Source organism: Balaenoptera acutorostrata, chromosome 2 (genome assembly GCF_949987535.1).
Source record: "Balaenoptera acutorostrata chromosome 2, mBalAcu1.1, whole genome shotgun sequence".
Lineage (NCBI taxonomy): Eukaryota > Metazoa > Chordata > Mammalia > Artiodactyla > Balaenopteridae > Balaenoptera > Balaenoptera acutorostrata.
This window is the reverse complement of record NC_080065.1, coordinates 124,263,122-124,285,826: the sequence shown is the minus strand read 5'-3', so window position 1 is coordinate 124,285,826 and position 22,705 is coordinate 124,263,122. Positions and strand designations below refer to the sequence as shown.

Here is a 22,705-nt window from a genome sequence, read left to right as displayed (position 1 = left end):
CCATCTCCCCCAGTGCCTGGCACCCCCATTCTCCTGTCTGTCTCTATGAATTTGACAACTCTAGGAACCTCATGGAAGTGGATCATACAGGATTTGTCCTCTGTGTCTGGCTTATTTCACTCAGCATAATGTCCTCCAGGTCCACCCATGTTGTTGCACCATTAACCTAATAGTTTGAATGTTATACGAATATTTTGTGTCTATGCGGAGAACATTAAGAGGGTTAAAACTATTTTAAAATTTAAAAACACTCTGCATACAAGAACGGGGACAAACTGGAAATACATATACCTAAATGTTAATAGTAATGGTGGGTCAATAATTTAATGCACATGTATGATTTTCAACTACAAGAAAATAAACAAAGTGGCAATAACTTTTTTCAAATTCAATTACATTTCACTTTAATTTCAATCCATTCACTTTTTTTTTTTTTGGCCGCACCCCGCAACATGCAGAACTTCCCCAACCAGGGATTGAACCTGCACCCCCTGAAGTAGAAGCGTGGGGTCTTAACCACTGGACCACCAGGGAAGTCCAATCCATTCATTTTTAAACCCATCCAAGATATTTTTCTTTCTCTAGAATCCTCATAGGCAGAGTAACCTTAGGCTGATAGAGCAAGAACAAATTAAACATAACCACAATAACTACATTTCATTTCAAGGAAACCTGGAAGTCATTTGTAAAACAAAGATCCACTGAACGGTCAAAAACCCTCTGCTGTCAGGCATCTGAAGCATTTCCATAATGTTTAAGTAAGTAGGGGTCAAATGCATTACCCTTAACATCAGTATCTCTTAGAGCATCATACAGGTAAGTTAGTGATAGATCTAAGACTATCTATCTCTAACTCTTCAAACTACAATGCAAGTAGAAGCATTAAGGCTGCTGGCCTCCTGGCCCTTGGAGCCTTTAAAAGGGAGTTTGGCCCTCACCCTATGATCTAACATATCACTTCCACTCATTGCTTATTTCAGAGTATTAATTTTTTCAAAAAATGTCATCTGTATACCAAAAGAGCTACAGGAAGTAAGGGTAAATCACCCATGGTCTCCTCCCCCATAACCCTCTAGAATGTAAGGTCAATAAAGGCAAGGATCTTTGTTTTTTCCACTAATATATCCCTAGTACCATGAATATCCCAAACTGTTCACTTTATCCATTCTCCCAAGTCAGCGTGAGTTCATTAAGCAAGCACCTATTGAGTATCTCTACTACCATTATACTAGACCCTGAAAGAATATTTTTTAAATAGTTCCCATCTTTCAAAAGCTTAAAACCTAGTTGCAGAAATTACATGGATATAGGAAATACAATTGACCAACAATTCAAGGAAGTAAACAATTGAGTGCAAAACTTCAAGCTACAAAGAAATAATGTAGAATGGTGTAGTCTGAAATGACCTTCAGCAAAGAGATGGGGGGGGGAATGTGGGCCTTGAAGGAAGGGCAGGTTAGGTTTAAACAAGTAGGAAGGGAATTTCAATAACACAATGAACAATGTCCTACTGAAGGCATGAGCTCAGACTGGCCTGAGCAGGCAGAACAAACTGGAAGTGGAGAAAGTGAATACAGCCTGGAATAAGACAACAGCAGTGGAGACAGAAAAGGACAAATGCAATAAACCATCATAGCACTTTCTCCACCTTAACTGCACATTGGAATCTCCTGTGGAACTTCTAAAAATACTGATGCCTGGAACTCAATTTGGTAATTCTGACTTAATTTGGGTACAACCTAGACATCAGGATTTCTAAAAGTTTCTTTTTCAGAAAAAGCTTTTTTTTTGGCTGCGTTGGGTCTTCGTTGCTGCACGTGGGCTTTCTCTAGTTGTGGTGAGCAGGCTTTTCATTGCAGCGTGCGGGCTTCTCATTGCAGTGGCTTCTCTTGTTGCGGAGCACTGACTCTAGGCACGCGGGCTTTGGTAGCTGCAGCACGCGGGCTCTAGAGCACAGGCTCAGTAGTTGGGGCGCACGGGCTTAGTTGCTCCGCGGCATGTGGGATCTTCCCGGACCAGGGCTTGAACCCATGTGCCCTGCATTGGCAGGCGGATTCTTAACCACTGTGCCACCAGGGAAGCCCCCCCAGGGATTCTAATGTGCATCCAAAGTTAAGTAAGAATCATTGCCTTATCCCACCAACTGTACATTCTGGAAAATAAAACTTTATTAAATTAAAAAAAAAAGAATCATTGCCTTAGAGGAAACACCAATGTAACTTGATAAGTGGCAACACAGGATGAAGAAGGAAGGCTCAAGAAATTACAACAAGATTTTTTTTTAAGTATGTATCTATAAAAATCATGACATGACTGAGAGAATCCAGGAAATGAAAAAAAGTAAAAATACGTGAACTTTTCTGGATTTTACCACTCTGTCAACAAAGTTCTAAGTACTGAACCAGTTTTAATTAATCCAGACTGTCTCAATTCTCCACATACCGTAATTATTTATCTAATATTTTTCAAAAGAAATAATCAAAACTTAAACTGAATCATTTTTTTAAAATCAAGGTAAAGCTCAACGCAAAGATTATAAAATAAATACTCCACAAATCGCCTCAGGTTTTCCAGCTAGAAATAACCTCATCCTCCTTGCAATCCCCATGGTATTTTAGTAGTACCTATGATGGCACTCCCAATAAATGTTCTGTAGGGATGCTGTATGTTTCAGAAGGGAGGGATCAGTGCTTCATTCCTCCTCTTACACAGTGCCCAGCACACTACTCTGCAGATGACCCATACTCAATATGAACTGAGGGACAGGAAGATACTGCCGGTTAAGTTCTGACTGTCACTGGAGGTTCTAAATGTTCTTGAATGCTTCATAAATAAGCAAAATCTATCCATAGTTGATTCTGCTTCTTGCAGACCCTTTTACCATTCTAAGTTTTCTTCACATGTGCTTCACTGCCCTCCCCCTTTATCCTCACTCCATCACTTTGTGACAGGACACAGCCTGATCACTGTGATGTGAGTCAATTCAAGGAAACTAAATATTTTTATCTTTAGGAGAAATGTGTTCAGAAATCATCTTCTAAAATATATTTCTGAATATTGAGAGAATTTCTTTCAAAACCCCTACCATAATCCTTAAATTTCAGCCTGACATCAATCACTGTTCTTGTTTTCACTTACATAATAAAATGTTACGTAAGAGTGCTGTTATGGTCTCCATATCTTCAGTATAAATGAGTATCTCCCACCATTATTTACATCCATGGCACAAAATAGAAAGTACTATTTGTCTGGCATTCTGGGGAGAATCCAGGAGGTACCTCATGATCAGAGATGACTAGTCCAAGATCTGACCAACCCCAAGACTCAAGGAATATCTTTTAGACTGGTTAGGAAACTCTAGTATGGAGGAATGAGAACAGATTTATCACATACTCTTCCCCACAAAGGCTGTTTTTAAAGTGGTTTCCCAATCATAACTGCACTGGACACTTTCACACCACTTCAGCACACAATAGTAGATAACTGATTCACACATGTGCCATGAGTCTTTGCTTCCCTGAGCCAGTCTTCAAATTATTCATTTTTTTATATTTTCTGATTTTCAGGCTTATATATGGGTTTTTAAATGTGTCCCACATTTTCACTGTGACTTATCAACCGCTTTTTCCATTTGATTTAACTAAGCCTCTAATCTCATTTTTCTGAGGTAGACTGCATATGATCAAAACATGGCAATGGCTTAAAAAAATTCAATATGCTTCACTAATTTCACAATATGGTAGAAACAAGATAAACACAGGAAAGCATTCATCTTCACCCTAGGAATTCCGTCATGACTCACCATTATATGTTCACTTATATAAGAATACAAGTGAACAAACAAGATGTATGGCAAATGAACAAATGAGAAAGTACCAAAGATCTTTTCGTGAAAACTATTAAATAGGGAAAAATCACTAGTGAGAACTAATTTGCACTGTCCTTCTTCCCTTTAAAATGATTTTATATAATTTTTATTTAATTTATTCCTTCTTTGCCACAGTAAAATACTGGGTACAAGGTCTAAACTACACTAACCCTAAAGCAGCATTAAATAACTGGAATGAAAGAAGTATTAGGGAAGGAAAAAAGAAGACATTAACAATACAGAAAACAAATCAACAGATACAGTATTTTCTACGGCAAAAAAATTTTCAGGTATCCAATTTCACAGCACTGGTTTTTAAACATAAACCTTAAAAATTCAAAAACTCTACTCAGTTCACCTAATACAGCTCTACTTGGCAATTACTTACTCTTATAGCACTGCACATGGCTCATTCAAATAACTTCATCAACTATGAATATTTTCAGCATTCCCTTTTACCCAAAATTAGATGGCCACCTACATGTGATAATGGAATTTTAGGGGTATTGAAGGTTACTATCCCTAGTAGACACATGCTGAAATATTTAGAGGCGAAGCAATACAATGTCTGCAACTTACTTTCAAATGTTTCATAAAAATAAAAAAGGTTGTATATGTGTATATATACATATACACGCATATATTTATACACACAAACATGCACATGTATTTACATGTTAATTGGTGAATCTAGATAAAGGGTAGATGGGTGTTCATTATATGATTTCTATAAGTTTAAAATTTTTCACACCAACAAGTTGGGCAGAAAGGGGGCACTACAGAAAGCCATTTATCCATTCCTCGAAAAATTTTACTCCACCCAAGAGTCAAGAAGCTAAAAACATATTTGACATATGTAGTTAAAACATATTTGACATGTATAGTTAAAACATGTATAGTTAAAACACCTCTTAACATGTATAGTTAAGACCCAACAATTATCATGGAAAACTCCTGTTACTTCAAAGAAAAGTTCTGAAAAACACCTCAGATCCAACATCTGCTATAGAAAATTCCTCTTACTCACGTTGCCCATGTACTCCGAGAGCAGGTCCTGCAAGGCCTGGCGGACAGCATTACACTCTGCCACGATTCTCTCACGCCGGTCATCACGTGTGCACGATGAATCAGCCATCAGGGCAGCCCCACTAATGATGCTTTCCAGGCGCTCCTCCAGGGAAGGCCTAAAGCGCTCCTCGCTGAAGCTCAAGGGGTCCACAATGATTTGTTTCTGCAAAGGAAGCATTATTGAATGCTAGTGTAATCTCTATTCCCTCCACTATTCAAGAAGGTGAGGAAAGTATTGATTAGGAACACCAATATATAACATAAAAATTTCAATGCCTGAAACAAAGTTATACTTCTTGGCAGTTGAGGGGCATCCCACACAAGTTGGCTTATGGAGGATTACTTCTCAAAGAAGACGCTGGAAGCAATACTATCCAGCAGAATGGGGCCTGAATAAGGTATGACACCACAAATGCAAACAGAAATATGTCGGCATAAAAATCATGTTCACGTTACTTAATCTGAACATCTAAAGGTCAGCCTATGCAGTAATAGTAAGTTACCAAATGAGAATTACAAGGAAAATAAACATTAGCACTCTTGTTCTTTTCTATGTACAGAGAATAAAACTGATACACGACATTAGCAGAACTGTTTGACCACAAAAAATAAATAAAAACAAAACATTGACTTCTGTCTTCAAAGTTTCAGAAAGGAATGAGTTTATAATCAATTTCAATTTTCTTTATCTTATACATTTCATTAAAGCTTATAAAAATTCAGTCTCAAATTTATCCTGTTAATTCCAAACTAGAGACTTTCTTTGCTGAAAGACTTCCAGGTATTCTGTAAGAGATGACAACAATCTGTCCCAACAAAGCCACTCTCTGAGATACAACTGCCCGCAAAAGAATAAATCCTTCCTCTGTCTTCCCTTCACTCCCCTGACTCCACTTAAATCCAGCTTTACCACTGATGAGTGAGGTCAGGTCACAAGTAAGCTACAGGTACTAGGTCAAACATCAACACCCCCAGGACAAGATCTACTGGCCTTCCTCAAACTTCTCCACTTGATACAATTTATCCTTACACCAATAAATGTCTGTACAAATATTTTGCCTTTAATTTTTCTTTATACGAACTATGTTCTTATTGATCTCAGTTTAAATGCCAAGTTTTTTCTCTAAAAAAAGCTTGCCCTTTTCCAATAAGTACACGTCTTCTTTCCCTTCCAAAGAACTGTCAGTTTCAAAACTAAACATACAATTCCTTCGGTTTATTATTAACCTACATTTTAGCTGATTATTTTTTTTTACCAGATTAAGTTACTGCAGTATTTCTCTGGTCAAAACTGAATACACAACTTCTTCACAATGACCAACAGGTATGAAGAATTCATGGTCATAGAATTTTAACATAGAGTCATAGAACTTCAACAGACCTGTAAGCATTTAGTCCAACCTTGTCATTTTATGAATGAAGTTTCACTGTAGCCTTAAGAGGTTAAGGGACCTCTGATAGATATTACTCAACTTACGGCAAAATGTAATCTGTACTGCCTTGAATGAGGCCAGTACCTAATACTGCCAAATTTGAAGGGGAAAAACAATAGTGCCAGTTAATTGTAAGATATATCTTAAGAGTTTGCCATAAAGTCATTTAATGTTTAAGGCTCCAGGGTAAAAATTCAGTTTTAACATCGTGGTCTTTAGGCTTAACACTATCTTTACCCAAGACAAAGTAAAGGGGTGAGACAAAGGAAAGAAAAGAAAAGACCAGAAAAAACTGTTAAAATGCACTCCATTATATTGATTCTATACCTCAAAGCACTCCTGCTAATGAAAGGATGCTGGTCACCTGGAAGGCAATTTTCCCTTATGTTAATTAAAAAATAATAACAACATAACAGTTGGTTTAAAACAACAACAACAACAAAAAAAACCACTTAAAAAAATCTTAAACTGCTGCCATCTACTGGAAGCCATGAGGCATTGTGGGTAGGAATTTAAAACCATAAAACCATAAAACACAAAAAATTAAGATTAAAGTTGATACACAGGGCTTCCCTGGTGGCGCAGTGGTTGAGAGTCTGCCTGCCAATGCAGGGGACACGGGTTCGAGCCCTGGTCCGGGAGGATCCCATATGCCGCGGAGCAACTAAGCCCGTGAGCCACAATTACTGAGCCTGCACATCTGGAGCCTGTGCTCCGCAACAAGAGAGGCCGCGATAATGAGAGGCCCGCGCACCGCGATTAAGAGTGGCCCCCACTTGCCGCAACTACAGAAAGCCCTCGCACAGAAACGAAGACCCAACACAGCCATAAATAATAAATAAACTAAAAAAAAAAAAAAAAAAAAAGTTGATACACAGGATAGTGTGTACACAGAATATATACACACAACAGATCTGGGGCATCATCTATAAAAGGTAATTATATGGCATTATGCTAAGGAAGTATTTTAATCCTAAATTTGCTTCCACTTGATTAAATTTTTTGTCTATTATTTAGTCATTGAGAAGAGAAGTGTATCTAGTCAGACAAGTCAGATTAAGATGACAGCACTTCTGCTGTAGTCACTTATGATGTGTCTGTATCTCTCACTGACTGTGAGCCCCTGGAGGGCAGAGCCTAAGCGCACTTTGCCTCTGTATCTCCCATAGCTTCATATCTACCAAAAGGTTAAAGTCTTGATTGAAATGAACCAAATTCATAGCTTCACTAAAGAATGACCTCATAGGAAACACAAGTTGCATAACAGAATTCAGAAGCTTAAAACTAAAAAAGAAAAGAGAGGGGAAGGGGAAGAGGAAGAGGAAGGGGAGAGGGAAGGGGCGAGGGAAGAAAAGATAAATGTTTTAGGCCAAGTCAAGATCAAGTAGACTGATGGTTTATAAAATTTCTTTCAACTTAGACTACAAATCTAAGTAGAAATTGAGCTTTCATGAGAAACCTTGATCACATTTCCCCAGAAAACTGTTAACTTTGAGGGATGGTCCAGAGCCTGTAGTCTCCTCCCAAGTATAACTTACATCAAAGTTATTGAGGGCATATGCCAGCTCTCCTCCTCCTCCACCCTGGTGCTGGGAGGCATCATCTGATGCAGTAGCCTGGGCTGCATTAGAAATGCCTGTGACCGCCTGCTGCAGCTGCTTGTATATCAGGTCTCTGTTGGCCTTATAGGCTGCGACATCAGGGTGCTGTAGGCATGCCTGGGATGCAGTATAGAGGATTGGAATGTTTTTCTGCAGGATTCCTCTGGCTGCAGCCATCTGATCACGATGGCCCATATCTTTCAGTTCCTACAAGAGTAAAACAAGAATATGGGTTCTACTCATAAAAATTTGTCAGTGAATTCTGAAAAGTTAGAATTTCTACTAATTAGACAATATTTTCATTAACAGTCTGGCTTGAAAGTTCATCACAAAAGAGGCAGTATGGCTTAGTAGGTGAGAGTTCAAACTTTTCCAAAACACACAGACCTGAATTTGAATCTCCAGCTCTAATTTTTACTATTATGATCCTATTTAAACTCTCCACGCTCAGTTTCACCTTCTGTAAAATAGGAGCAATAATATTACCTCTCTTACAATTGAGGATTAAATGGAACAATGCATGTAAAGCATCTAGAACAGCACTATATAAAAAACAAAACATAAAACTGACTAGCATCTTGATTACAACTTTATAAAGATGGATGTACCTATTCCAACCAAAATAGAAAAATCAGAGACACATTTAAACACACTAAAACTTATTAAGAGGATTTCTTGTTTATTAACTTATAAAAGTTCACTGAAAGATTTTTGTGAAATTTGGGATGGGATACCACAAGTGTACACAAACTACGCAAACCAGCCAGGTGAGGATGTGGCAGGCTGTTCTCCCAAGTACAGAACATCTCCCCTCCACCATCCCAAAGACCACCTTAGGACCTGGATTATTAAGGCATAAAGCTGAGGCTCAGGGACTCCATGACTTTAATCCAAAAGGTTTGTATTTCACTGTAATACTCTATAGACATGTAGTCTTAGGTGAAACTGTCCTTTTTCAATTTCCTCTACTCCATAGTTATAATTCAGAGTTAAAAGGATTTGAGGTTCCTAACATGGTTTCAACTACCAGCATCTACTTGCTAAACTGGGTAAATATGCTAAGTGACAATTAAGTGATACCAATAATAAGCAAGATGGAAAGGGGGTATTTCTGGTTCCCCTATGTTACTGCAATTACTCAGAGAAAACTAAGTCTTCGGTAAATGTGGATTGCCACCACAGAAGAGAAATATAAGTGATAACCATAACTGACCACCAACTGTTCCAACTCTATTTTACGTGTGATCCTAGAATTTCAATGTTAATGTCACCAACTGAATCCTAGAGTACAAATTTAAATGTTTTTAAAATGAGTATTACATGTGCAAACAGTAAGAGAAAACTGACTTAGAAAGGCCAAAGTCAATTACTCAACTTAAAGTCTGACAGCTGTTTAATGGCTCATCTTTCTAAATGAGTTCCTAATTAAGCATTAGAACACCAAACCTCCTCCCTTTTCCTGAAACTTCATCTCACTATATGTTTTAGGTTTGCATCTTTATTCAAACCTTGTATAATATGACAGCTTACTTTTCCTCCTAGAATTCTTTTCTCATTTGGAATCTGAATTTGCAAGCAATAGCGCACAGCACTCCAAATGCCCTGTAGCACCGTACATTAGGCTAAGTATTCATAAACAGGACCCTGTGGATTTTGAGAATCAGTGATCATTTCAAGACTCAAGCTATGACAGGGGGTTGAGGCTCACCATTATGCTTAAACAGCTGGTGCACGTGTTCTGTATGGCATTTTCTAAATGTCTTGCCCTCACCACAACCTCAGGGACTTTTAAGTTTTCTAAGGAGGCATTTGCCTTTAAGCACTTAATAATGTCCTTTGTTTTTTTTTCTTTTTTTTTTAAATTTTATTTATTTATTTATTATTTATGGCTGTGTTGGGTCTTCGTTTCTGTGCTAGGGCTTTCTCTAGTTGCGGCGAGCGGGGGCCACTCTTCATCGCGGTGCGCGGGCCTCTCACTATCATGGCCTCTCTTGCTGCGGAGCACAGGCTCCAGACCGCAGGCTCAGTAGTTGTGGCTCACGGGCCTAGCTGCTCCGCGGCATGTGGGATCTTCCCAGACCAGGGCTCGAACCCATGTCCCCTGCATTAGCAGGCAGATTCTCAACCACTGCGCCACCAGGGAAGCCCTGTCCTTTGTTTTATAAAATGTTTTGCAATCAACTTTGGCATTCTTCCTAAGTATCTATAACCTAGATATCAGTACAGCCTCTTGTAAAGGTTAGCAAAGACACTTGTGGTCACCTAAAGTTATAATAGGTGTCAAAATTACTATTCAACATCTGAGTTTCCTAAAGCCACTGCCTGGCCTGGTATGATAAACTCCTACTTTTCCAAAGACTACATCAGGTTCAATACTCAGAAATAGGACCCCATGGATTTAGAGAGTCAATGATCATTTCAAGACTCAAACTATGACAAAGGTCTAGGGCTCACCATTATGCGTAAGCAGCTAGTGTACATGTTCTGTGTGGCATTTTCTAAATGTCTTGCCCTCATCACAATGTATCTTTGATAGACTTCTTTTTTACAAGTATGGGGGATATATTTTAATCTATGATGAAAATGACAGCCACCATCGTTTGTCCTAACTGCTAAGGTGTTCTATTTTCTCGCTTTAGAATTGCTTTTGCCGTAGGACAAAGAAACTAGGTTTTGTTAAGATAGGAAAATAGACACTATCACAAGGCAGCACTCCTTACTATAATAATGATCAATCATAAGAATTCTTTTCAAGATATATAGTCCTGATAAGTAACCCAGATTAATGAAAAAAAGTGAGCTATTAAGCAGTGTAATAGATTACTTAGAAAATTATAGAGTTCCTTGGTCTACTTTAGCCTTCATGATTCACCAATTTGACCAATCCAGTTATATTTCAAACAGACTCAGGAACAAACAGAAAACATAAAGTGGAAATGACCCCTTTCAACATAATTTGAACCAACTATCACATGCAGTGACCAAGAAACAGAAGCTAAATTCTAAGCAATCCATAACACTTTCTAACCAAGACCTGGAAATTCAAGTGAAAGTTTCCTCTCATGTCCCTCTTAACAATATGAAACTGTAGCCATAGATACTTTTTTTTTTGGCCACACCGCACAGGATACAGAATCTTAGTTCCCCAACCAGGGATCGAACTCCGTGACCCCCCCAGAGTCTTAACCACTGGACTGCTAGGGAAGCCCCCATTGATACTTTTGATCACATGTCTTCTCTTGGATTCAAATGACTATACTTAAAGAAATGGTCCATGGTCAAACCCATCCAGTATAGGTGATTTACACATAAAACAGTGGCAGTACTATCCATTACCAATTTGTCTATTCAGGCTTTCAGAAAAATAATCATGAAAGACTTCACAGACTAGGGAAGAAGCACGACATTTTTACCAAACCTATTTCAACAAGCTCATGTACCTGGGTGGGTAGAATGTAAACATCAAAGTATTCCATCTTTAGCATATTAGGGAGGCAGAGTTGACAATGTAAGGCAGAGGTAGTCCTCTTCACAGGAACCAGGGTGGATGCTGGCAGATCCTTACCTCTGCCATCTATTTCACCCTTACAGTCAAATAAGAGCCTGCAGCCTAATAGAAATTCAAAACTTCTAGTCAGCAAATAATATTCTAGCCCAAGAAAGTAACAGATTATGGCCACACACAGAATCCCATTCCAGGATGGATCTGCAGTACAGCAAAATGGGTTATTCTCTCTTTAGTTAAACAAATATTTATTGAACACTACTGTATCTAGGCCATGTTCTAGGCATTAGGGATTATAGTAGCAGTTTAAACAAAATCCCTGTCCTCTGGAGCCAGACAAGCCTAGGTTCAAAACCTGGCTCCACCACTTACTAGATGAATGTCCATGCCAAATTACTTAACCTCTCTATGCTACATACAGTTCCTTCACCTATAAAAACTAATATCTGATCAATTATAGGATCTACCTTATACTGTTTTTGTAAAAATTAAACAAATTCGTGTCTATCAAGGAACTGTAACAGTGTTTAGCACATAGTAAACACCTTTTTAAAGTTATTCATTATTATTTTCAGCAACATCCTCACCCCCACGCCACGTTCCAGAAAAACCTTAGAGACAAATAGGTAAATCCCAGAGTGCCTGTAGATCTCATAAGGTTCAACATTTCCTCACTGGGTGACTGCTGCTTAAATGGTACAAGGGAGGCTAAAGCATCCAAGTACACACATCACATCCAAATACTGCTCTTGAGGAAACACCCTTTTTCTGGACTAGGGCTGCCTGCAAATATAAAAGGCTTGATGAGGAGGTAAATTATTACATACCACACCTGGGAAGAGAAGGAAAGGTCAAAGGTGAAAACAGTCCAGGGTACTAAGCATACAGCAGTAGAGGAATTCTGCCAGAAAACACATGTGGAAAATTGTGACCAGTAACTGAAGGAGGCCAATGGGCAGTATCTAAAAGGGAGAATGAAGTTTCCACCAGGCTGGTACTTTAGGATAAAATGAGTTGAGTTTAATTCCCAAAAAAAGCACTAGTTTATAGAAATATACACCAAGGCCCAGGCCCTATAAAAAGTCATTTTACGATCAGAAGGCACACAGGCACCCACAGCCAGCCTATTCAACAAATTCTACTGTAGGAGGCTAAGGCTAAAGGCTAAAGGTTAAAGAATTAGGTCCAAGGAAAACTATAAATGACCATGACACACTACAAACCCAAGACAAACTTTAAAATGTATCATTCAAGATAGCAGAGGGACTTCCCTGGTGGTCCAATGGTTAAGAATCCACCTTCCAATGCAGGGGACGCGGGTTCAATCCCTGGTCTGGGAACGAAGATCCCACATGTCGCGGGGCAACTAAGCCTATGCACCACAACTAGAGAGCCCGAGTGCAGCAACTAAGACCCAACACAGGCAAACAAACAAACAAATAAATAAATAAAATTTTTTTTTAAAAAAAGATACCAGCAGAAAACAGATGGTAAAATCAAACAAACTGGGCAATTCAAAGATGGTTTAGGGACTATGCTACAAAAGGTATGGGCAAAGTACAAGAAAACCACAGGCTATTAGGGCACTTAGGCCCAAAGAGACAAAACGAGGCAGCAGTTACTAGAACCCAGGAAGTGAGGTGTGGGGAGAATACCACCCAAGAGAGGCTATGACTTTTAGCAACCCAGGGCAACCAGCAGGGAGGGGTAAAACCCTATCCTCACTGTCCTCTGATCTCCTAATGGCGCTCCCAGTGGCCAACCCAACCAGAAGCCAGAGGGCAAAGAAGCCCCTGGATGCAGTCCAGACAGGTCAGGTCCCTGGGGCAGAGAGCAGGGTGACCAAGGGCAGAAAACAGACATGGAGGTGCTACAGAAGATCATCTGACATGTTAACTAATAATTTCAAGATTTTTATGACATCTTATTTTGGAGAAATGTTTGAAATTCACTCCTTTTTTTTTTTTTAAATACATCAGGGATTATGAAGGAACTCTTCATGGATTCATGGCACACAGAATTAAAACTGAGGCAGCATTACTTTCCAGTAAGTTTCTCCAGTAGCATACAAAATTCTGGACTATTATTGTGTTTATCTCAAGAAAATCATCAATTTACTCATTCCACCATTTTGCAAAGATATGCAATAGTGTCAGTCTAAATGTTATCACTTTCCTCAAATAATAGTAAGTCTTCATAAGTCAAAATCAAACTAGGTTTTAAGACAGTAAGACTATTCACCAAACTTTATTTTTTAAATATAACTAACATTCATTTCACATATCCAAAAGAGAACTTATATCAAGAATGTTAAGTAAAATAAATTGTGAACATAATTTGGCCAGCTTGCCATATTTATAAAATTACCATACTATCATACAACAAGTTCTTCTTAGGAACAATCAGCCCCAGCAAAAAGAAAAAAACTCTCTTGCACTATTGGTGGGAATGTAAATTGATACAGCCACTATGGAGAACAGTATGGACGTTCCTTAAAAAACTAAAAACGTAATTACCATATGACCCAGCAATCCCACTACTGGGCATATACCCAGAGAAAACCATAATTCAAAAAGACACATGCACCCCAATGTTCATTGCAGCACTATTTACAATAGCCAGGTCATGAAAGCAACCTAAATGCCCATCGACAAACGAATGAATAAAGAAGATGTGGTACATATATACAATGGACTATTACTCAGCCATACAAAGGAATGAAATTGGGTCATTTGTAGAGACGTGGGTGGATCTAGAGACTGTCATACAGAGTGAAGTAAGTCGGAAAGAGAAAAACAAATATCATATATTAACGCATGTATGTGGAACCTAGAAAAATGGTACAGATGAACCAGTTTGCAGGGCAGAAATAGAGACACAGATGTAGAGATCAAACGTGTGGACACCAAGGGGGAGAAGTGGCGGGGGGGGGGGGGGTGTGATGAATTGGGAGATTGGGATTGACATATATACACTAATATGTATAAAATGGATACCTAATAAGAACCTGCTGTATAAAAAAATAAATAAAATTCAAAAATTCAAAAAGAAAAAACTACTTGTGATTTATGTGATGGAACATAAGCCAACACAAGGACAAATGATAAAAGCACACTGAGCCTACACTAACTAAATTACTCAGGCAATACAACAAATCTAGCTATATTATCATGTGAAAGTACTGGAAATGTAAAACCAGGATCTCATATGTACAGATTCAGTCTGATCACATCTTACAGCTTAAAATATGAGCAATAACTACTATTCACCAACTGCCCACTGCTGAGGGCCTATTGAGTGTCTGGCACTATATTAAATACTTCACACACATTCTTTAATTTAATTCTCTAAACCCTGTGGGGTAGAATTTTGTACTAATGTAAATGTAACCAAATGAAAGCTGAAGTCTCCAAAGCTGAGGCCGTCATATATTGGACATTTACAGTATTGACCCCATGTTCCTCATGCCTGTCAGAGTTCTTGCTGCATGTTCCTATTCTCAGGAAGGCTACCCCTGTCACAGACAAGAAGGCAGATCTTCATTACTCTGAGTCAGATAGAGTTAACTGCTTTCCCCTTACCAATGATTAGTAAGGAATGGGTATGTCATACAATCCATATTCAGGGCAAATCTGTTAGAGGCTTCTAGATCATTTGCTTATAACATGAGACATATGGAAGAAACAGTCCTTTTTTTTCCTCACTGGACATATTGATGCGTGCAAATGTCATACCTAGAGCTTCCACAGCCATCCAGTGCCAGGCACACTGAAGATGGCAGTGCTGGAAAATGTCAAGAAACTGAATCCTTGATGATACTGCAAAGCCTTTACATTTAACAACCCTGAAGTCACTTAACCTAACTTGGGGCTTCTAATTAGTGAGAATATAAACCCCTCAATGTTCAAGCAGTTTTGGAGCTGGGTTTTCTGTAAACTGCAGCATAAAATATTTTAACCAACACAGGTATTGGCTAACAATAATAAGAATTCGGGACTTCCCTGGTGGCGCAGTGGTTAAGAATTCTCCTGCCAATGCAGGGGACATGGGTTCGAGCCCTGGTCCAGGAAGATCCTACATGCTGCGGAGCAACTAAGCCCGTGAGCCACAACTACTGAGCCTGCGCGGCACAACTACTGAAGCCCGTGTGCCTAGAGCCCGTGCTCCGCAACAAAAGAAGCCCGTGCACCACAACGAAGAGTAGCCCCTGCTCGCTGCAACTAGAGAAAGCCCACGCACAGCAACGAAGACCCAACGCAGCCAAAAATTAATTAATTAATTTAAAAAAAAATTTCATCTTCTCAGCGCTCTTTAAAAATAAGAATAGCACAAGCTTGACCAGGACTATGGAAATTATAAGAGCTGGATGGTGACACATGCATCCCCCCTAAGGAACACACATCTAACACACAGCATCCAGGAACGGCACAGGGAAGACTTCAAGCACCCCAACAGCAAAATGCCAAAGGGCTAGCAAAGGCTGGAAAAATAAGAACACTGATCCACATACCACACAACACAAATTCCTAACACTATGAAAACTACTAATAATGAATGGTAAGAAACACTTTAAAAGTTACAAAATATGGAGGGGGAGGTACTTTCTGGTATAGAAGTAATTCCAGTATGTTTTGACTGGTTTAAGGTTTTTAAAAGTTTGAATTCAACTCCACCACCAACTCAAGTTCATCCTTAAACACACAGAACAAAAGCCTATCACTTCTCCAGACACTATCACAAACTGCTAAGCTACCTAAAGTAAAATTTTCACAGGAATCAAAATAGGAGCAAAACATGAATACAACTTAATTCTAACTTTATTAACAATACTGAAAGGACACATCATAAACTTAATATTTTAATGGAACTATATTAGTAGAGGAAGATAATGGTACCTTTTGAAAACTTAAGTAAAATCTATTTTTCCCACTAGGTAATAATACAAACAACTTAAAGTATCCCCAAATCATGGTTGTACCTGTTGTCTTTTGGCTGCCATAATGTTCAGCTTATCCACTTCAGGTTTCAGGGCCTTATATTGTATTCCCAAGTCCTGTTCAGTGCCAGCATTCCTCAGTTTCAAGATACCGTCTTCTACCTATAAAACACACCCCCCCAAAAGAAAAATTCTCAACAATACAAGTCTGTACATAAAGAAGATCTAGAATTTTTTATTCCTTTCGACAGCTACTCACATAGCAATCCAAACTTCCTCTTCAATTTATGTGGCCCTCAAACATTTAAGCAGCTACTACATGGGAGTTTTATGGGAGGTGGGGAAGGACAGCATTATTGTGACTTCCATCTAAAAGGATACAATTTAACATATCTTGATTTCTCAACTCTGGAACTCTACCAGTACAAGGAAATGTTTAATCACTACCACAAAAAGGGAAGGAGTCAAAACAAAACCTTTTCTGCAAATTCTTTATTAGAACAAAGACAACACAGGTTCACAGCAGAGCCAGTATGATGTTCACTTGGAACAGAGGAGTGAGTGGAAATTAAAAACATTCCTGGTCCATTTAGGTAAACCAAGTTCAAAACCAAACCAAACCCTAAGAAATGTTGAACTAAGTATGGCCAGCAGCAGCCTCGCTGTGACAGAACAAATTACAGACGTAGGCCTATACTTACAACTTTCAGCTGAACAAGTAATTTGTAGACATCTGCCATGTCAGCCAAAATAAGCAGCCGGGTAACAGCAGAGAGCAAAGCTCGAGCTGCCCGAACCATGTTGCCACGCTTCACAGAAGAGCAGGGATCATCCGCAAACTCGCCAGCAGCACTCTTCATCAAATCACCTGTTTTACAGAATAGAAAAACAAACTCAGCAGAATGAACCAAATAACTGGTCTACATTTTAAAAAAATGAAAATAATTCAAACTTTGTATATTTCATGTGCAGAATTTAGTTTAAGGATTTTTATTTTTGTTGTTTTTTCTTTTTTTTGTTTTCTAGCTGTCCCTAAGAAAAGCACCTTCATACATTCCTGGTAAAAGCACAATATCTAGAAAGTGATTTAGCACTATGTATCAAGAGCCTTAAAAATACTTCTTTCCATTGATCTAATAATACTCCTTTCCAAGAAGGACCATTATATGTATCCTAATGGAAAAAAAAAAATTCAAGATTTGAATGGGAGAAAAAAGTGGATCTAATGCAGTCTACCCTCACATCCACAGAATGATACAGAAACACAGCAACCATTATGTAGGACCATCATACTTCATTAACCATCACAACTACCTAATGCATACAGCTCAAACAGAAACTCACTGGTATGTTCAGTCACTGACTCATTCATTTTCCTCATAGCAAAACACTTCCAACAGCTCAAATGCTCAACCAAGCATCTAGTTAAGTAAATTATGGTAAAGCCTACAATTGACTATTATGCAAATATTAACACATATATGGAAAAAAATGTTAAAGCTTATGATGAAACCTTAAGCAGAAAAAAAAAGATGAAATGATAAATGTATGTAAACTGTGTTTAAAAAAACACAGAAAAGACTGGAGTCAAAAGACAAATCGGGACTTCCCTGGTGGTCCAGGGGTAAAGAATCTGCCTTCCAATGCAGGGGACGTGGGTTTGATCCCTGGTCGGGGAACTGAGATCCCACATGCCGTGGGGCAACTGAGCCCATGCGCCACAACTATTGAGCTCAAGCGCCTCAACAAGAGAGCCCAAGTGCCACAAACCACAGAGCCCAAGTGCCCTGGAGCCCACACGCCACAACTAGAGAGAGAAAACCCGCACACCACAACTTGAGAGAAGCCCATGGGCCACAACGAAAGATCCGCATGCCTCAACGAAGAACCAGCGTGCAGCAACTAAGACCCGATGCAGCCAAAAAAAAATAAAATAAATAAATAAAATAAATAATTTTTTTTAAAAAGACAAATAATAGTTATACTAGGTTACAATCTGACTCTTTACATTATTCTGTACTTATGAAAACATTTTCTATAACAGGTATTATATCCATAATTTTTAAAATTAGGCTAAAAACATACATTTTACTATAGTTATTAGGAATATCCAATTTATACAATCCCAGCTTCAACAATGCTAAGAAGTTACTTATAACATTTCCTAGAAACTTGTAAAATAACTTATACTTTTTTGTTATATGTTTCTAATAATAATCATTTAAGGTGCCTATTGTTTCTCTTTTCTTATAGCTGAAAGCAACTGTAGGGCCAGGGCTATGTCTGTTCCACCAGTTATACTGACAGTGCCTCTATGGTGACTATCTTTGGATTCCTGGAAAATTACTCCCTCCCTTGGCTGAACATGTTCACTTCATATTAAAGCCTAAAGGCTATTCACTCTCTCATCTCTTCCACAAATGTAAAAAAAGTGCACTATCAAGAAGCCTAGCTACTTCTTTTTTTAATTTGTTTATTTTGGGCTACGTTGGATCTTCGTTGCTGTGTGCAGGCTTTCTTTAGTTGTGGCAAGCAGGGGGCTACTCTTCGTTGCAGTGCGCGGGCTTCTCACTGCAGTGGCTTCTCTTGTTGCAGAGCACTGGTTCTAGGCACACAGGCTTCAGCAGTTGTGGTTCGCGGGCTCTAGAGTGCAGCCTCAGTAGTTGTGGTGCACAGGCTTAGTTGCTCCACGGCATGTGGGATCTTCCCGGACCAGGGATCGAACCCGTGTCCCCTGCATTGGCAGGCAGATTCTTAACCACTGTGCCTCCAGGGAAGTCCCAGAAGCCTAGCTACTCCTGAAGAGACCTACCAAATTTCTCCTAGCTATCAAATTTAGTTGCAGAATTGTGAGATTAGGGGGAAAAAGTTAAATTCACCCTCAGATTCATATATTAATTAGGCTAAGAAGCACAATATAGTATTAAGAGCAAAGACAAGCTCTGCGTATTTGTCAGGTCAGAAGTAACTCACAATGAAGAATTTCATAGTTAAAAGTTTTCCTGGATCTAAGATACAGACATATGACAATTATGTGGTACTTAACAAAAATGTTATTTTATGGTACTTAAAAAGACAGAGCTCAGCCATTCATTTATTTATTCAACAAATATTTGAGCACCCACTATACATTAAAGGCCAGCGATATAGTGCTCAAGAAACAGCCCATGTCCTCATGGAGCTCTATGGAGGTGGGAAGACAGACAAGCAAACAATTAAAAGCTGATTAAGACAAGGCGCCTGTACTCAAAGGGCCCACAAATTAGGGAATATTACAATGCAGTCAAAATTACAATAGCACTGTGGACAAGGTGCTATGGGAATATATCAGGAAAAGTTATTTGCTCATGTAAGAAGTTGTCTCTAAAGCCTTGCAAAAAAAGATATTTGGGCTTCCCTGGTGGCGCAGTGGTTGAGAATCTGCCTGCCAATGCAGGGGACACGGGTTTGAGCCCTGGTCTGGGAAGATCCCACATGCCGCGGAGCAGTTAGGCCCGTGAGCCACAATTACTGAGCCTGCGCGTCTGGAGCCTGTGCTCCGCAACAAGAGAGGCCGCGATAGTGAGAGGCCTGCGCACCGTGATGAAGACTGGCCCCCACTTGCCACAACTAGAGAAAGCCCTCGCATAGAAACGAAGACCCAACACAGCCATAAATAAATAAATAAATAAATAAATAAATTTTTTTAAAAAAGATATTTGCTTAATATTAATTTTAAGCAAGGGACATTAAATAAGAAATATTGGCCTCATACAATAAAAAGAATTCCACCTATTCACTGAGAGCTTATTACACACTAAAACAAATAAATCCAGTGCCAGGGATATGAAGCTGAGCAAGACCTACCTCTGCTTTCAAATGGTTTATAAACCAGAAAAGAAGAAAGTGATCATACAGAAATTATGTGGCATTTTTAACATACGAGCTTTAAGAAAGGCACAAAGTAGCATAGGGTCAAAAAAGGAAGCGCTAATGACCAGTTTGGGGTATAAGTGAAATGCCAGCAACAGTTTTATTGAAGGCATGGTGCTCTGAAACGGACTCTACCCTCAAAGGACAGGAAGAACTTGGGGCAGTAGAGTTAAGGGAGCTGGCACCTCAAGCAAAAGGAACAGCAACATAGTAATATCTAACATTTATTAAATGCCCACTCCATGGCACTACGCATATTTTATTTAATCCTATGAACCAACTAGAAAGTAGGTGGTATTAGCCCTTCTTTACAAAAGAGATAACTAAAGCTTAGACAAGTTAACTAACTTAACAGTAACTAACTTAACTTGATTAAGTTAGTTACTATTTCACCTAATAGTAAATGAGAGAGACAGGATTTGTAATGTTTTTTTTTAAACAGTTTGCCTACTTTTTTTTTTTTTTAAAGGAATGTAGTTTATTTATTTATTTATTTTTGGCTGTGTTGGGTCTTCGTTTCTGTGTGAGGGCTCTCTCCAGCTGTGGCAAGCGGGGGCCACTCCTCATCGCAGTGCGTGGGCCTGTCACCATCGCGGCCTCTCTTGTTGCGGAGCACAGGCTCCAGACGCGCAGGCTCACTACTTGTGGCTCACGGGCCTAACTGCTCCGCGGCATGTGGGATCCTCCCAGACCAGGGCTCGAACCCGTGTCCCCTGCACTGGCAGGCAGATTCTCAACCACTGTGCCACCAGGGAAGCCCGTGGGTTTGTAATGCTTAATGCCTATGTTCTTAGAACCACTTAACAAGCTGGGTATACAATAAAAAGGCGTGTTTGAGGGCTGAGTTCTCTAGTCTAACTTGGAAGTAAAGGATGTACAAGCATCAGATGATGGGGGGGTGGATATGATGATGGGTAGAAAGGCCATGGACAAACAGAGTACAAAGAAGAATCCCTGAGCCAAAGAGGGAAATCAAGGTCAACCTAACAAAAGCATATATAATAAACCAGGCCAATGATATGGGTCAGAAAGCCACAGTAAGAGCCCAGGAAAGAACAGTAGTAAATTATAAATGCAGGGGTCAAATGATATGATAACCTTTGATTATTAAGAGGGAGGGAGGGAATTCCCTGGCAGTCCAGTGGTTAAGGACTCCACGCTTTCACTGCCAAGGGCCCGGGTTCAATCCCTGGTCGGGGAACTAAGATCCCACAAGCTGGGTGGCACGGCTAAAAAAATAATAATAATAAGGGAAAAGAAAGCATGGTGGAAGATTACTTAAAGGATTCAAGGTACAGCTGTCCTGAGATGGAGAGGAGGGCCAGAGCATACTATATGTGTGCACATGAACTGGGGAAGATTTCAAAAAAAAAAAAAAAAGCTGCAGCCCTTGAGACTGTGGCTTTAGGAGTAAGGGAAAGAAGACTCTGTGACAAGAGAAACAAAGAGACCCAAGTTGACAAACTGTCTAAAACAAAAAGATAAGCATTTGCAAAGGAAAGTGGTCAACAAAATCAAATATATACACATAAATCACTGGAATAGAATTGAGAATCCAGAAATACAGTGAATTAATTTTCAAAAAGGCTGCCAAGACCATTCAATAGGGGGAAAACAGTGTTTTTAACAAATAGTGCTGGGACAACTGAATATCCACAGGAAAAACAATGAAGTTGGACCACTACCTCATGCCATATACTTTCAAAACAGATCAAAACCAAATGTAAGAGCTACAATTATAAAACACTTAGAAGAAAACATTGATAAAGTCTTCAAGAACTCTGATTAGGCAATGGTTTCTTAGCTATAACACCTAAAGTGTCATATATAAAGAAAAAGAGATAAAAACTGGACATCATCAAAATTTTAAATTTTTGTGCTTCTAAGGACACTATCAAGAAAATGAAAAGACCCACAGAATGGGAGAAAATTTTTGAAAACCATACATCTGATAAGGATCGACTATCCACATTATATAAAGAAGTCTTAAAACCAACAATAAAAAGACAAATAATCCAATTTAAAATAGGCAAAGGAATTATACCACACCTCTCCAAAGAAGACATATAAATGGCTAATAAGCACATGAAAAGATGCTCAACCTCCTTTGCTGTAAGGGCAATGCATATCAAAATCACTAAATGTAATCATTCAAGAATGAAGGCAAGGAGATTGGTTCAAGATGGCGGAATAGAAGGACGTGCACTCACTCCCTCTTGTGAGAACACCAGAATCACAACTAACTGCTGAACAATCATTGACAGGAAGACACTGGAACTCACTAAAAAAGATACCCCACATTCAAAGACAAAGGAGAAGCCACAATGAGACAGTAGGAGGAGTACAATCACAATAAAATCAAATCCCATAACTGCTGGGTGG

At 39.1% G+C, this 22,705-nt stretch overlaps 1 protein-coding gene across 1 annotated transcript in view; it reads right to left on the bottom strand.

Annotated features, from left to right (window-relative positions):
- CTNNA1 (catenin alpha 1) overlaps positions 1 to 22,705 on the bottom strand; it is a 185,816-nt gene that overhangs the window by 105,873 nt on the left and 57,238 nt on the right. The window contains exons 4-7 of the mRNA XM_057540325.1: positions 17,113 to 17,279; positions 16,454 to 16,573; positions 7,908 to 8,177; positions 4,896 to 5,099 (exon numbers count right to left, since the gene is read on the bottom strand). Coding sequence (XP_057396308.1) covers positions 4,896 to 5,099; positions 7,908 to 8,177; positions 16,454 to 16,573; positions 17,113 to 17,279 — 761 coding nt within the window. The remainder of the gene's footprint in view (positions 1 to 4,895; positions 5,100 to 7,907; positions 8,178 to 16,453; positions 16,574 to 17,112; positions 17,280 to 22,705) is intronic.